This window comes from Serinus canaria, chromosome Z (assembly GCF_022539315.1).
Source record: "Serinus canaria isolate serCan28SL12 chromosome Z, serCan2020, whole genome shotgun sequence".
Lineage (NCBI taxonomy): Eukaryota > Metazoa > Chordata > Aves > Passeriformes > Fringillidae > Serinus > Serinus canaria.
The window spans coordinates 74,826,535-74,842,994 of record NC_066343.1 but is presented as its reverse complement, the minus strand read 5'-3'; the positions used below and the strand labels follow the sequence as shown (position 1 = coordinate 74,842,994).

General features: G+C 47.5%; 1 protein-coding gene across 2 annotated transcripts in view; it reads left to right on the top strand.

Annotated features, from left to right (window-relative positions):
* Positions 1–16,460, top strand: part of MYO5B (myosin VB) — a 148,148-nt gene that overhangs the window by 56,199 nt on the left and 75,489 nt on the right. For both annotated transcript variants that reach the window (XM_030237205.2, XM_030237204.2), the window contains exons 8-12: positions 2,832–2,939; positions 4,932–5,041; positions 6,561–6,826; positions 11,643–11,724; positions 13,247–13,387. In XM_030237205.2, the coding sequence (XP_030093065.2) occupies positions 2,832–2,939; positions 4,932–5,041; positions 6,561–6,826; positions 11,643–11,724; positions 13,247–13,387 (707 nt within the window). The remainder of the gene's footprint in view (positions 1–2,831; positions 2,940–4,931; positions 5,042–6,560; positions 6,827–11,642; positions 11,725–13,246; positions 13,388–16,460) is intronic.

Below are 16,460 nucleotides of genomic sequence, written 5' to 3'. Positions count from 1 at the left end.
GGAAATACCAGTCTTACTCATCACAGCTCTCTAAAAGCATCGTCTGTGTTTGTGGTGACTGGCAGGAGAGGCTGAGAGGCCTTTGCTGTCCTGGTGCATCACGCAGGACACGTTTGTGCAGTTGTGACTGTGCCTCAGCTTCAGCATCTCTGGGATGAATGTCTAATGGCAACAGCTGGCAGTGCAGGAGGAGTGGGTGCCAGGGCCATTAGTTGCAAGGAAGCCTTCTTGGGTCATTTCTAATCAAAATTTGGTGCCAATGCCTGTCAGTCTCCAGCTGCTCTCTGTGACACTTTGCATTGCTGTGTCACAGGATGCACAGGTGTCCAGTAGGTGTTGAGGAAGAAGCAATTTTTCCAAAGGTGAAGGGGTGTGCCCTTGGTGTTTCCTGCCCTCTCACCTTGCAATAGCTGGAAAAAGCCTCTCCAAAGTGTTTTGGGGGCTGTCAGATGTGGGGCTGCTCACGGGCTCGGTGGGGATGGGGATGTGGGTGCTCCTGTCAGTGTGGCACAGGCTCTGCCCTTGCCTGTGGGGTTGCTGGTGCTGGGCAGTGGGCTTTGGGTACAGAGATGCACAATTCACTTGTTTGTCTTTCTTTTGAGTGATGTTTTTAATTTCCAGCTTTTCCTTGGATTTACTGGCCTTCTTGAAGATGACTAGTCAGATCTCAGATTTATTTCCTTGTGCGAGCTGTACTTACCTGTCAATCTTGTCTTTCCAAGGCTTATACAAAACAAGAGGTGTCTTGATGTGAAAATCCGCTTTTTATTTATTGCTCATGGAGGAGGATATATATTTTTCCATCTGAAAACCAGGAGCTATTGCTTCTCCTTTGGGTCTCACACATACAGAGAATTGTTATTACTTCCTTTTATGTTGCAAGATGCTGGAAAACAAAAAGAGTCATTAAACATACATGAGCCCAGTAGAGCAAACCAGTGTTGGCTTCAGTCAGAGTGATCCTAAAGGACTTAATTTTAAACTAGAAAGTAAATATTTGACTTTAAATGGTGATGTGCAATTCAAGTGCCTTTTGAAGTGTGGTGTCTGGCTTAATGATGCCTGGGCAGTGGTGCAAGGCAGAAATGTGTTTTATTTGTTTGCAGTGAATCAAAGGGTTTGAGTGCTTAAAATAATTACAGAGATCTTGAAATATAGAAATTGGAGTCAGTTATACCAGGGGTGGCTTGAGGCAGGAACAGATCCCAGTGTGAATGCTGACAATGGAAAGCTGAGGTCCTGGTCCCGTCAGCCCCTAGCAGCAGCATCAGGCTGTGAGTGTGATGTGCTCCACCATGGGCTGGGTGAGCTCCCCTTGTGCTGGGGGACCAGGAGGGACATTGTCTGCCTGACCCAATCAGCATTTTCTGCCCCTCCTTCCTGATGCTCCAGCAATGAGGGGAATTACCGAAATCTCAGGGTTGCAGGTCTTTGTATGCCAAAAGGAATAAATGTTTTTCTTTACAGCCTGAGAGTACAGCTAATGCAGAAGCCTGTGGGGGGCCTGGGAAGGGAGGGGGAGCTTCTGGCGGCAATTTGAGTCAAGAAAAGTGCAGATTGCAGTGTTTCAAAGGTTACCACTAGGCTGGCATGGAAAGTGGTAGGCTTTTTCTCTCTATTCACCATGCTTGGGAAATATATTTGTGTGTGTTAATGAGTAGGTTTTGGCTTATGACTCCTACTCAGTTCAAAGCAGGCTGAGGCTGGTGCTGAGAACTGTTTCTGGGTGGGGTGGGGAGGCTGTCCAGGGACTGGCTCCCCCAGCCCTCGAAGGGAAAAGCTCTGGCTCTGCCAGGGCTCAGCAGCAGCTGTGTGGGCACACATCTCCCTGCTCTGGGCCTCCTGGGAGGCCTTGTTTTAAGGAGGGGGATTACCTGAGCAGCTTTCTTAAGTGGACACAAATCCTGCAATCTCTTCTTGTTGTATTTGCATTGGAAATGCCTCTGAGCCTCCACAGGATTTATTGGTGCCATCCTGGAGTAACTTTGCTAGAGCACAGATGTTTAAGTGGTGTAATGCGGGCACTGTGAGCCATTCTCCATTCTCTTTGCTCCTAAAGATTAAGGCTTTGTGTAGAAAAGGTGTTAAAATACCTGAATCGGTCACGGTCACGAATGTGTAAAACAGGCTGAGGAATTACTGAAAGGAGTCACCTCAGTGTTTGAAATGGTCTTCCCCCACATGATGGAGCTGCTACTAGAATCACAGCACAGACACAGCACAGTGCTGCCCTGACTGCACTTGCTGTGCATAGAGAAGAAGCAGCTACAGCCACTTACCAAGGCTCCTCTGCAAGAAGCAGCTACAGCCACTTACCAAGGCTCCTCCACCCCTGAACAAACTGTAGCTCAAAGGACACAGGTGTCCTTCAGGGATGGGGCACAGGGAGCACCCAGTGCCCATTCGGGGAGTGCTGTAGCGGGGTGTGGATACAACAGTCTGGGCAGAGAGAGAGAAAACTAGAAAAGCTTTCCCGTGGATTGGTGTGGGGAGAAAGCTAGATAAGATTTCCCATGGACTGGTCTGGGAAGTTTTAGGGAGGTGGAGAGAAGGACTTGTAAACTATCTGCAGGTGGTGTTTTGAACAAGTTGTTTTTCTCACTACCTAAGGGCGTCTTCTTAATTAGCCGGTCATGTGAAATGTGTTGATTAAATGACCAATCAGGTCCCCCTGTATCAGAGGAGTGTATAAAAGAAGGGGTTCCCGTAAACTTGGAGTTTCTAACCTCTTTTGTCCTAGAGCCTGTGCCACTTATTATCCGTTCCTGACTCGATAGCGACAGGGGGGAGGACTGCTGGCTCACCTTTTTCTCCCCTGTCTTCTCTCCTAGCGTGTGCCGAAGACTTTTTCTACACTTCTCAGGGAGGTGACACGTCCATCGATGGTGTGGATGATGCAGATGACTTTGAGAAAACCAGACATGCCTTCACCCTGCTTGGTAAGGAGTTGCTTACCAAGGAGTGCTTGAAGGCTGCCCAGCAGAAGTCTCTTGCAATTGTTTTCAGTGTTTTGCCTGAATTATAATGTTCCTGTTGACCTAGTTGGCTTTGCTTAGCTCTTTAGCAGGGGCTGCAGAAGTGTTTCTAGCAGCTGTCTGTGGAGCAGCAGTGAAATGGGGAGGGATGCAGAATTTAAGAGAAGCCATTCTGAAGTCAAAGCAGGGCTGCAGTATTGACTTGCTATTTTTTACCCTATTTATGAGCAGGAAAAGAGCTATTACTGTGCAGTTCAGTCTGTGTTGTGCTTGAGGGTGATGTCACTTGTTGGATCACAGCGCTGTGCCGAGTAGCTGATTCCTGGAAATAATGAGCTGAGTACATCCCTGCTGTGCAGAGTCCGCATGCACACGGCAGCTGCAGGAGCTGTGGCTGTGTCCAGCCCCCGTGCTGGCAGCAGGGGAGCAGAGCTGTTAAAGGAAAAACAATCTGGAAGGGAACACTTGCCCAGTGTATTTGTATTTATCTGAAACCAAGTTTATAAATCCTGGTGAGTCTTGGTACCTCTTGGTTACATTCCCCAGGTTGGGAGGGGACCTCATGATATTTAGAGTTGTCTGTGAAATCCCCTGATCAGCTGTGCCTGCAGTGAGTGTGGGGACTCACTGCAAGCTGTAGAACTGCACTTGTTTCCCCCAAATTTATCCTCTTTGTGTTTTAGATGGGCCTCATCTCTTTCTCTTTGGTATCTTATCTTTACCCTCCTCTTATTCAGCTTGTGTGAGTTCTGTTAACTACCTAAAAAATACAATTCCTGGTTGCTCCAAGCTTGCCCACAGGACAGCAATCCCCCGAGAACCCTCCCCCCATCCCCCGGCACATGTAGTCTCTCTTTAGTCCCCTTCTCTGGCTCCCCAAGTAGCTCCCCTGTCTCCTTGCTGGTCCCTGGGAAGCCCTGTGAGAGCATCTTCCTCTGGGGCCAGTCTGAGGATGATTTTCTGTTCTTCACATGCTCCTCTCTGCTTTTCCTCATTTTTCTCCACTGTTTCCCAGCTCTGCTTCTGTTCATGGCCTGGTGAAATTGCTACTACAGCTTCCAGTCTTGCCTCTTTGTGTGTAATAAGAAGACAAATTTGTCTGCGAATCCCCAGTCCTAGCCAGGCTTAACTCCAGTTTAGAGTTCTGAGCAAGAGCAGAGCATTGCTCCTTTTAGTAACCTTGAAACATTTCTCAGAGTGCTGATAACAGAAGAGTCCTGTGAGAGAGAGAAAGGGAGGCTCTGGATAATTCAGAAACCAGCAGGTGATGTTTTAGACCTTGGGTGGATAATGAGGACACCAGCCTTGAGCACAAAAGGGACACAGAAACCCAGCTGGGATGTTAAAAAAAATGCAAGATACGGCAAGAAGGCCATGTGGGGGCTGCTGTTGAGCAAAGCTCCTGCTGGGATGCCTGCAAAGAAAAATAGATAAAGTAATATATAAATAAAATATCTAAAGCAATAACATCTTACACCCCCAGTAAAGACCCACAAGTGTCTCTTGTGGAGACACTGGGGAGGGTAAGACAGAGCTCCCCATCACCTCCCTGGTGACTTGCTGCATCCAGCTGTGCCACCAGTGTGGAGGCGTTGTGCAGGGCTTTAATTTTCTCTTCTTTTTGTGGGATGTTGGCAATAAGTGTAATTTGTAATTTGTGTGCTTTGGTTGTCAGCAGACTGATGACAGATGAGCAGCTCCTTGTTCTGTGAAAGCTGCAGAGCCCCTGTAACTCTGGTCCTGTTTGATCACTGTGGAGCAGCATCCTTGGGTTTGTGTGTATTAAACCCACCCATGTTAAAATTGAGAGTTTATGGCGTATTTGCTGGAAGAAGCCTCAGGATTCTGAAAACCAATTGCCTCGGAAGGAAATAAAGCCCTGCAAGCACCTTCAAATAAACTTAAAATCGTGTTTCATTTTCCTTTGTGACAATCAGCTATCCATTGTTCCCGCAGGAGTGAAGGAGTCTCACCAGACGACCATTTTTAGGATAATTGCTGCCATCCTGCATCTGGGGAACTTGAAGATCCAAGGGGAACGAGATGGGGAGGTCTGCAGTGTATCGGTAGGTCACCCTCATGAGCAGGCACGTGGGGAGCTTGGTGTGCTCAGGAGTCAGGCTGTGCTCATGTCCTTGGCTAGAAAGCCCTTTTCCTCCTGTTTTCTTGGCCTTTTTTTGAAAACACATCAGAAGTTCCTAGTTGCTTTCTTTGTCCTGAGAAATAATGCATTATTCCTCCTCTCCAGCCAGCCTGCAAGCGAGGTTGTTAAAAATTTGCTTGCATCCCTGACATCCCAACCCACCTTAGCCCTTCCTGCTTCCTTAGAGCACCCAGTGCAGGGTCTTGTGGGACTTGTGACACTGATGGTGACACCAGCACAAGGTGTGATGCTTTACAACCACTTTCCTCCATGGAGCTGCTGCTTGGAATGTGGCCAAAGGAGCATGGCATGGTTAATTAGCAAAAATAAGTAACACTAAAGATGCCTTAGAGGCTGTTTTTCTGTTTCTGTGTTTGTTCAGGGGTGGGGAAAAGTAAAGCAATTATATGGAAAATACTGTCCTGTAAATTATCACTGCATCCCAGGCTGGGTCGTTTGTTCCTAATTAAAGTATTAAAAGGGTTCTGCACACACTTCTAGTGTTACCCTAGAGATAATGTGGTGCTCAGTGTGAGATGCTAGAGGTAATTTACTTGATATTTGGCACCATGTATATGTGAAGGCTGCCTACTTCAACAATGTTGAATTCTGTTAATGAAGCTCATGTTGTTTAATTACCTCCAAATATAATTGCAAGCTATTAAATCAATTCTGGTACAACCTTGACTCTGGTCAGAAAGGTATTGTAGCAATAAACCATCCTAGAATTCTTGTAAAATTCACTTTTTTTTCCTGCATCCCCAATCCCATCCAGCAATTCTAAGTAAACTTACCTAGCTGGAAACTGTTTACTTCCTATAGATATGTATTATCACACAGGGGAAGGGGAAATTTTCTCATTTTCCAAAAGGCAGAGCCTGCTATCTGACCAGAATAGAGACTCAGAGCTGCTTTGTCTTAATTTCAGAGGGGGGAAATACATTGCACTAAAGAAAATGAAGTTCACGTTTCATTTTATTAATTGTGCAAAGCCTAAGCCCCTCTGGTAATGCACAATTTATAGCTTTGTTATTCAGGATGGAGCTATTTTGTAAAAGGAATGGTGTCCTGGCATACCCTAAGCTTTAGTCTGAGGCATAACCAGGGTTGCTCTGGGGCAGGATGTAGCTGCAGCTGGAGGAGATGGAGAATTCTTTTTCCTATGGAAAAGTGCTCTTTGTGAAAGCCGAGAGCTCAAGGATAACCAGAGCAGGGCCAAGCCTTGGTGCCACCATCCAGAGCTCCGTGTGAGCTGTCCCACCCTGTCCATGAGGACTCCCACAGCTGGCTGGGTGTCACTGCATTCCACTCCTGTCCCCCACACAGACACAGCTTTCCCTAGACAGTTAGAAGAAGCTGCCATTCCTTGGGTGTTAAAATGCCACTTTGGGGTGTCACCAACCTGCTGACTTTACTTCTGGTCCCCCCCACCTCCCTCCCAGAGCGAGGACGAGCACCTGAGCAGCTTCTGCAGCCTGCTGGGCGTGGAGCACAGCCAGATGCAGCACTGGCTGTGCCACTGCAAGCTCGTCACCACGGCCGAGACCTACGTGAAGAGCATGTCCCTGCACCAGGTGGTGAACGCCAGGAACGCCCTGGCCAAGCACATCTACGCCCAGCTCTTCAACTGGATTGTGCAGCACATCAACAAGGCCCTGCACACCACTGTGAAGCAGCACTCCTTCATCGGCGTGCTCGACATCTATGGGTAGGCACCTCCTCAGCTCCCCGGGTGGCTCAGTGACTCCTTTGTAGCTTGTCTTCCCCTTCTTGCAGAGCACACGCTGCTTTGTCTGGGGGCAGGTGGTGGGAATGATGGAAAGGAGCACAAAAAAAAGTACTGTGTGTTTTGCAGTTTTGGTCCTCCTTCAGCCTTTGGCACAAAATGGTCTGTGTGAGCACTGGGTTCTGGGATTTACCTCCCATGCCTTTGTGATCTGGAGTTCCTGTCTCCTGTGCTGTTCAAAACAACCTTAAGGATGAGCTGGGGTAAAGGTGCTGCTTTGGAGAGCAAAGACTGCCTCATCTTGCTGTGGGGTTTGAGGACACTCCTTCACTTCATCTGTGAAACCACTGCTGCAGGGCCCTAGTGCAGTGAGAGCTTTCAGAAGAGCTTGGGAACTGGTGGTGGGAATGTCAGGTGCAAAAAGCTCTTGCAGAACTTGCAGCCTGTGCCCTCAGGGGCAATGAGCTACTTTAAAATTGTTCTGGTGCCCATTACTGCCTGGTTTGTCATCCTGAGTGGTGATAGAAGAAGGCTGTGAGAGTTGTCTGAGCTCATTTTAGCTGAAGTGCTGCAAAGAAGCAGAAGATGGAGGAGAAAGGAAGGGATTCTGTCTGTTGTGGGGTGGAAAAGGAAGGAGGACTTGTGGGTTTGGGTTTTACCCTGCATTTTTCCAACAACTTTTTATTTTTTTGGGGGGTGTGTGTCTCTGGGCAGCAAGGGCAAGAGAGAAGACCCAGGTGGCCTGGCAGGTCCATGCAAGGCCAGGTTAGATGGCACTTGGAGCAACCTGGGACAGTGGAAGGTGTCCCTGCATGTGGGGACTGGATGACACTGAAAGGTCCCTTGCAACCCAAAACCCTTCTGAGATTCTGTGGTTCTCAGTGGGACAGCAGTGGTCTCCTGTTCTCCCTTACCACATTCAGGTGCTGAATTGCTCCTGTTTCTCAGGGAAGGTGGAATGCACAACTTGCAGCTGCTCCAGGAACCAGTTCCTAACCCAGGGCAGTCACTGTGCTTGCTCAGCCCCAAATCCTGTGTCCTCTGAAGGTCTGTCAGCTCTAGGAGAACCTCATGTTCAGAATGAAATCCTGCCAAAGCAGCTCTGGATCAGAACAAAAAAGCAGTGTGATTTTAGGGCTCTAACACCTACACAATTGCTGGAACTGGGTCTTGTGTATAAACCCTCCCACAAAGTTTCTACAGCTACTGGTGTTTGGGATGATAGCTTTCACATCTGGACAGCAGAAATGCTGCCAGAAAGTGCTGGGAGCAGCAGTGCAGTCCCACTGGTTGCTGGTCTCCATCCATAGCTGCTGTCATGTGGCAAGGTTTGCAGGAACACTGTTATCAAGGGTGATAACCACACAGTTCTCTTCGGTTTGGGATTTCAGTGGGATGGCTTGAGGTGATGAGGTCGCTCTCTCTGGTTTGTAAGCTTTTGGGCTCACTTGGGAAGATTTTAATATGGCACAGTCTGGTTCAAGGGCTGTATGAAATAGAGAAGCTCTTTCCCTTCTCTTTTCTATAAGATAGAGAAGCTCTCTTCACCCACAGAAATTTCTGCAGGCTGGAGTTTGATAAATAAAGCTTTTAGACAGAGCCCTGTGGGTGATGGAGGGTCCATACAGAAAATTAGATGCTGAGTTAGAGGATCAGACTTTCAGAAATCTGAATGAAAAGAGGCTTGAGGATAAGGCTCATGAAAGATTAAACTGGGCTGAAAATCTGTTAGTGTGGAAGAAAAACCTTCAGCTGCCTGTCCAGTGCATGGGCCAGCAGGTGCTTTCAGCCCTGGTGACACCAGCAGGGCTCTCCACAAGGACCTGCAGGTCCTACTAAAGAGGCAGATTTGCAGGGGAAGGTGCCCATGTTCTTGGCTGAAATGCTTGTGGGAGTCTGGTGTCCTAAAATGGCCATGAATCCCTTCTGTAAATGGGTGTTGCTGTCTAAATGCTGAGTAATTTACAATGTGGGGAATATGGGTGATGATAGCCTGACTCTGCTGAACTTTAAAGTGGTTTGGTTCTCCTAACTCATGTGTTTTTTGAGCTTTAATGCATTTTTCTAACCATCAGATTTTTTTCCCCCCAAATGGGTGATGTTTTGTCCTTTCCTTTGGGAGGGGGGATGAGCTGGAAAGGCAGGGAGCCTGCAGCAGCTTCACAGCACATCCTTGACATCCTCAGAGCTTCTGTCCCAGTGCTCCTGGGGGAGGACTTTCCCTCTGGGTGGGATTTCTAGGGATGGGATCCAAACAGAGAGTGCAGAAGCTGCAGGGTTTTTATTCCAACTTTCTAGTGCTCGACTTTGCATTCTTAATTCTCTGTTTACACTGAGGTGAGAACGTGCAGCACTGAAAGCCTTTCAGTATTTATTGAAATGGTGTTATTTGCTGTAGCACCAACACTGAAGTCAGTCAGAAGGGTAGATTCATGTGGCACTCCTGGACTTGGTGGGGATGGCTTGTTCCCCCTCTTGTTTGCCATGGGAAATGTGAACACCCAGGCAACCAGCTGTGAGCTGGACTTATTTGTGAACTTTAAATATTTTAATACAAACCTTGGTGCTTCAGAGGACTTAGGAGAGACCAGCAGAATGGGGAGCAGCAGAAAAACCAAAATGCAGCATTTGCCCCTTGAAAATCTACTTACAACAGCTGTCCCCAAGCTGGATGTGCTTTCCAGGGAGCCACAGCAATGGGCTGGAGTGGTGAATATGTTTATTTTTCCCACCAAATTACAGTGCACTAAAATGGGTAGAGAGCCAACAGGCACAGTTTTGCTTTCCCCATCAGGATGTTGCCCTCAGCACAGTCCCTCTGAGCAGGTAGGGCCTCCTGGCATGCACACGCGTAGGGCTGCCAACTAATCTGCTTTGTCAATTAGCAAACTGTGCTAGTAGATTCCCTTAATTAGCAACTTTGTGAGATCTCTCTCGGAGCTGGAGTTGTACAGCAGCTCTGCCCCTGGCTGGCACTCACTGGGAAGGTTCATAAATCACATCTGGGGTTTCGGAAGGGGAGAAGTTTCCACTCCGATTTCTTTTCCTCATACACTCCTGCCCCCCTTGCCTTTTCCCACCTAGCTTGCTGTGCCTCTCCATCTATGTTTTAATTAAATCTTTCCTTGCCCTGTTGCTGTGGTCATGCCTGCAGCAGCTGGTATTTCCAAAAAGAGTCCTGGGATGCCACATTCCTTGAGTGGCAAAGGATGGAGATGCAGATTGGTCAGCCACGCCACTGAGATTGAGCCCAGAGGGGGCTCTCCAGGGACTATCCACCACTGAGGGCCACAACACGTCTTTGATGTCATCATTTGTTGTCCCAGGCACCAGATTCTGTTGCATTAAAGATTGTCAAGCCCAGTTTTTGGGAAGGGGATGGGTTTGGCACAGGTGGTACCAGCTGCAGCGCTGGGCACGCAGAGTGAAAGCAGTCCCAGGTTTCCTCAAGGACTGTGGGGGTGATAAAAGCACAAAACCAGCTCACTTCTCCCATTCCCCTTTTCCTTTTGGCATTGCATTTCCTCAGGGACTCTGGCATTTTTTGTGGTGATGGCATTGTCACCTGGAAGTACCCAGGGAACAACTGCATCGCCTGGGTAATAGCAGGGTGGTCCTCAGGGAGTGGCAGAAGTGCTGATTATTTTGAGGAAGAGAGGCTGGAAAGAAAGGGCTTCATTCATTCAGTGTTTAAAGACTGTTCTGCCAGGTCCTACAGTGCCTATTACCCGAGCAATTATTTAGTCACATATTTATCATTACAGCAGCTTACTCATTGAACACAGGAAGCCTTCCCACTTCTCCCCTTGGTTTAATCCTTACAGTCATGTGTCAAAGACTTCTTTTTTCCCTTCCCCCTTCCAACTGTGCCTTAAAAATAGAAATATAAAACACACAATTCCCAGTGGTAGCTCAAAATACCCTCTTTGGGTTTTAGGAGCAATCCTGGCTCCCCGTGCCTGTCCTTGGGTGTTGTGTGCTTCAGCCTCAGGGGCTCTGCTGGCTCCCTGCTCCTTACCTGTAGTCTGTCTTACTAAAACTGCATAATTTTCCTTTCTAACTGTGACTAAGAAGCTCTTTTTGGGCCTCTTTTGGAGCTGATCTGTGGCAGGGTAAGATAATGTTTTGGTTGTGGAAGTCCTGGTGAAGAGGTGGATCACGGAGCCCAGCACCAAGGACCTTCCTGGTGAAGAGGTGGATCACAGAGCCCAGCACCAAGGACCCTCTAAGGGTCCTCTAAGGAACGTGGAGTTGGAGCTGAAATCACCATTTTCCCCCTTCTCCCTTCCAGAAGTTGCTTACTCACGTGTGTCTAATTTTTGTGCTAACAGGGACGTAGAACAGAAGCTATAATTACAAATTTAATACCTTATTTTTTCTGCTCTATTAAATTCCATTAAAAGTAGCATGCTGGGTCTTTTAAGACTGCAGCTACTGTTTCTTCATCACCTTTGCAGTGAATGTATTTGGAACTTAATATTTCATAATATTTTTCCCCAGGAGAGGCAGTTACATTTCTTGTCTCAGACAGAGCTGATGGGCAGGAAGCTGCAGTCGTGCCAAATGTCTCATTCGTGTGTACCAGGAGGGACCTCTTGAATCCCTTGAGCTGTGCCAAGGAAAGAAAGATGTTTTGAGGAAAAAGGTGTAAATTCAGGATAGGAGGAGTGGAGAGGAGGGTTGAGTGTTCCCCGTCACATGGATGGCACCGTTGCAGGGAAAAAAAAAAAATTTATATTAAAAAAGAAGATTTTGAGACAAAGCAACGCCTAATGCTGATTTATTCATTGCTTTGCAGGTTTGAAACTTTTGAAGTGAATAGCTTTGAACAGTTCTGTATCAACTATGCCAACGAAAAGCTCCAGCAGCAGTTCAACTCGGTAAGGTCAGCTTGGAAAGTTTCCATAAAACCGAGCAGAAAATGTAGCTAGGCAGGGTTGTGGCGTGTCTGGCTTCTGCTCTACAGCATTCACCTGCAGCCTGGACAGATTCTTGGTATCCCTGGGATGCCCCTCTCCCAGACATTTCATTGCAGTGGTTCTAGATATTTCAAACAAGTTGGAAAAATGTTGCTTAGTTGATGTGCAAATGTGATCCTGGAAATGGATTTGCATGTGGTCTGTGCAAAGACTCACATATTGTTCTGAATAAGTATGAAATCTGCCTTTTTCTTGGTGCTGTTTCAATCCTAAAACAAAACCTGGGTAGTCTCATGCTGATTTCTAGTGTGAATTAAAATAAGTTAAGGGTGTGGAAACCTTCCCATTAAGGATGGCTTTAAACCTGTGAGATGAAAACTCTGTATTAAATAACAGAATTGGAAACACTCCCCTCTTTTCACTTAGACATGCCTCACAAGACCCAGAATTTTTCCTATTTTATTAGAAACAAACATTTACCTTCACTGGAAATGGAACCAGTAAGGAGTTGTCTTCTGCTTCAGTTGTAAGCAGGGAAAAAATACTGTTAATTTCAGGATACAGGGGAAAACTTGTTAAGTTTGAGCATTTAAGTACTGCAGATTAGTTTGGCCCTTTGAAGCCATATCTTATGCACGGACATGAACATTTGCAGTCTATCTAATGCATCAGATAGATCACTGCTGCTAAAAATGAAAAGTAAATTATGGATTGTATTTGCACTATTCATATCTTACTTGGTATGTCTAACTATCACTTCTGAAGCTTATAAATTCAAGCTCCGAGATGACATGTTTGAAGAGATTTTAAAAAGCTATCTTTGAAGGGAAAAAAAAGTGCATTTGAAAAATCATTTTTTAATATGCATTGGAGTATCTCAGAAATAGCCAGAGACAATTTATCTGCTTGGGCAGAGGTCTGAGATACGTAAGCCTTGCAAGGATTTTTTTATTATAGGTTCTTTTAAATAAGAATTTTCAATAGAAGTGTCCCTGAGTCAGTCAGATGCTGCTGCTGATATCCCTTGTGGGATGATGGGTGCTCTTTGTGAAGCCCTGCTCGCAGATGGGGACACGGGCTCCCAGCCCTGGCTGGGCTCCCAGCCTGTGAACCTGCTTCAGGTCACTGCGTTAATCAGCAGAGCAATAAAGCAGAGGAGGATTTTTTGTCAGCCCAAGAGATAGATGTATCACTGCCACACCAGTGTACGGCTCCCACCTCGCTGTCGCAGTGACAGCTTCAGTCGCTTTGTAGCCATTTCTAGCCTTATTTTCCCTGCACCGTGGTTTCCCAGAGTGATGGTTTGGTTTTCCTGGCCAGGAAAATGGGCTGTGTGAATGTGCAGGCTGCATGAGGGCACCTAGAGCCTCTGTGGCCTCTGGATTTGCTCATGGAATGCTGAGCTCCAGCAGGGAGTGGGGGAAGGGGCTGTGCTCTGCTGGCTGGGCTCACACTCAGCGACTCTGCTTTCTCCCACTCCCAGCACGTGTTTAAGCTGGAACAAGAAGAGTACATGAAGGAGGGAATCCCCTGGACTCTCATAGACTTCTACGACAACCAGCCCTGCATCGACCTGATAGAGGCCAAGCTGGGGATCCTGGACCTGCTGGATGAAGAGTGCAAGGTAAAGAGGACCTCCTACCTTTTCACCCACGTCTTTGTCTCTGTAAATGATCAAAGAATGGGCTTTAATCTCTGGTGTCTTGCAGGTGGGTAAACATCTCCTTTCACGTGTGTTGCTGCTGTGGTCATGGAAAGAGTAGGCTTGAGCTGGGATTTGCTTTGGTTTGGAACATTCAGAGCCTCCTGGGCAAGTGTTTGCTCCAACCCTGGGTACCTGCACTGACTCTGTGCAGCCAGTGCTCCAGTGTCTGGCCTGGCTGTACTGAGGGACAGCCTTCCACTGAGACCTGATGTCTTTGGCATTGCCCAAAAGGAGCTGGAGCTCTTCTCAAGCCTTATTTTGTCTCAGGGGAAACCTTTCTTCTTGCGACAGCTCTTTAAGGCAAAACTCCTTGCATTTAGTGTGCAGACTTCAGAGAGTTGTGATGCTGAAGAGCAGTTTACCATCTTTTGCCCTCTCTCTCTCTCTCTCATACTGGCCAAATGAAATCTTTGAAATTTGAGAAGAAAAGCCAGAGTGGCAAACATTGATGACAATCCAGAAGAAAGGCTGGGCTCCTTGCTCACACATTGCTCAGTCATGAATAATCAAATATACTTAGGAACAAGGAATGTCAGAGGGCAGGTTTCCTTGGGAAGCTGGGATGCCTGTTTTGAAGCTCTTTGATGCTGGAGATGTCCTGTTGGAAGGGGATGGGGACTGCCTTCCTGCTGGGTGTGGCTGCCTTGAGGGGCCTCAGCCTGGTGTTGCTGTGGGGTGACCCACGTCCTCAGGAGGGGTTTCCATTGAGGCTTGGGTGTGTTCTGTGCCAGGGAATGTCTTTCTGACTGTGGGAGGGCCCGGAATGTTTCTGAAGAAAGGCAGGGAGGAGTGAAGACCGAGTTCTGGGAAAGCTGAAGTGCATAAAAGGGCCCATCTCACCAGCATAGCCAAGGTGATAAGAAGGACCCAAGGTATTCTTGTGGTGTCTGTGGGATCCATGAGCACAGGACAGCTCTGGTGGCTCAAGAACACAGGTGTTGTGTTGTATCAGAGGGAAAGGGCTGGGGTCCATTGTTCAGACTGGTTTCCCTGAGCAAGGATGTGGCACCTGTGTTTGTCTGGAAGCGGGGTGTCCTGTGAAGTCTTTGTTGCCCTCCAGGTACCAGGGCTACCTTCCCAGGCATGGCAGGGCTGTCCCAGCCTGCATATCCCATGAGCTCAGCCCTGGTCTGGGCTAAAGACACCGGCTTTCTCTTTGGCAGAGCCAGAGCTGGGGCTTTGCCCTTTTCAAGTCTGCTCTCAGGAAATATCCTTAAAAATGAGAACAAATTAGACTTCATTTTATGTCCTTAAAAATAGCATCTCAGCCAGTGCTGGTTTGGAAAGAGATCAGATTATTTCTTGATATTCAGCACCATTTCATCTGCTTTCTTGCTGTCAGGCCAGTTAAATTCTGCAGGGTCAAACTGTCTCCTGGATGCTGGGAGGACCGTAAGGGAAGTTTCCCTGGTGTTGGGAGTCACACCCTTGGCTCCTCTCTGGAGCACCCAGCACTGGTTGTTGCTGGTGGCATTGCTGGTGGTGACACTGCAGCTCCCATGTAACAGCAGTAGATTTACTTGGTGCTACTATTTTAGTCCATACTTATTTTTTGACCAAAAAAAAACCCAAAAAACACCCACAAACAAAAATACAAAAAACCAAACCAAAAAACCAAAACAAAACCCAAAAAACCCCAAACCCCCAAATCAAGATGTATTCTGTCCCCCTTCTCATCAAATGCCAATTATCTGGGTGTTTACCTGTCAGTGGGAGATGCTGTCATTAGTCACAGGCCTTTATTACTGGCCCTGTAATCGCCTCTTTTATAACAACCTGCAAGTGTTCTCCAGATTTATGACAATTTCAGCAAAACCTGTCAGCTGCAAGCAGCCGTTTGTGGATGAAAGCCTTCACCCCCACGGCAGTGTTTCAGCTCCTGGGGTGGGACCACAATAAGGTAATTACATGCCACCTTGTTAGAACCTAACAGAGAATGAAAACACTCTGGGACGTGGAACGGCACCAGGGGAGTATTTGGTACATAATGAAGCATTAGTGCGAATGCAGATGGTTTGTCACTAATGTTCTCGCTTCACAGTATGGGGTTTTTTTAATCCTTAATGTGTGGTTGGAGAGGAGGTGGCTGGGTATGTGCTGAAGCAATTCAGGAAGTGTAGGTCACAGGAGTTGCTGTTTCGGGAGAAATTGACGTAAGAACTGGCAGTGAAAGAGAGGGCCCTTGAACTGGGATTGCAGTGTTAAGGACTGAACCTGCCTGCTGAAAGCTAATGAGAAAAACCCTACTTCTTAAAACAGACTTTAGGATATAGGATCGTGGATTCACAGAATCACAGGATGGTTTGGTGTAGACCTTAAAGATCATCCTGCTCCACCCCCTGCCCCACCCCTTCCACTGTCCCAGGCTGCTCCAAGCCCAGTCCAGCCTGGTCTTGGACACCCCCCACTCTCACAATTCCTTTCCAATTCCCCATCTAAACCTGCCCTCTGGCAGTGGGAAGCCATTCCCCCTTGTCCTGTCCCTCCATGTCTTTGTAGAAAATCCCTCTCCAGAGGGGAGATATTTATGTTTGGGTTTTTTAAAACAGCTTTGTAATATAGGACTTGGAAGCTGTTCTAGAATTATGAAGGTTGGAGCTCATTTGGTCCTTTGTCCTGTCACATCCTTGGTCTGCCTGGAACCATTATAACCTCTCTGAGCTGTGTCCTCTGCTGAGGGGCCCTGGGGTCCTTGAAGAGCCTTTTCCGTGTTTTCTGCCCTGGAGTTTCACCTGCCTGGATCTGTAGCTTTAGGGCCTCTTGGTTTTGCTCTGATGCCAGAGGAGCAGTGAGAGCTCATGTCCGCTGTCAGGAAGAAATTCTGGCCAAGCCCCCATAGTGGTGGGATGCTGATGTGCTGTAGCACAAACTGATGAGCCCAAAGAGGTGGGAAAGGGCAGAAGGGCATCCAGGAGAACCTCTCCTTGATGAGCTGTGCAGGGTGGGTGCAGTCACCGTGGGGCCAAGGGGGAAATAATCTGGGAAAGGAGTA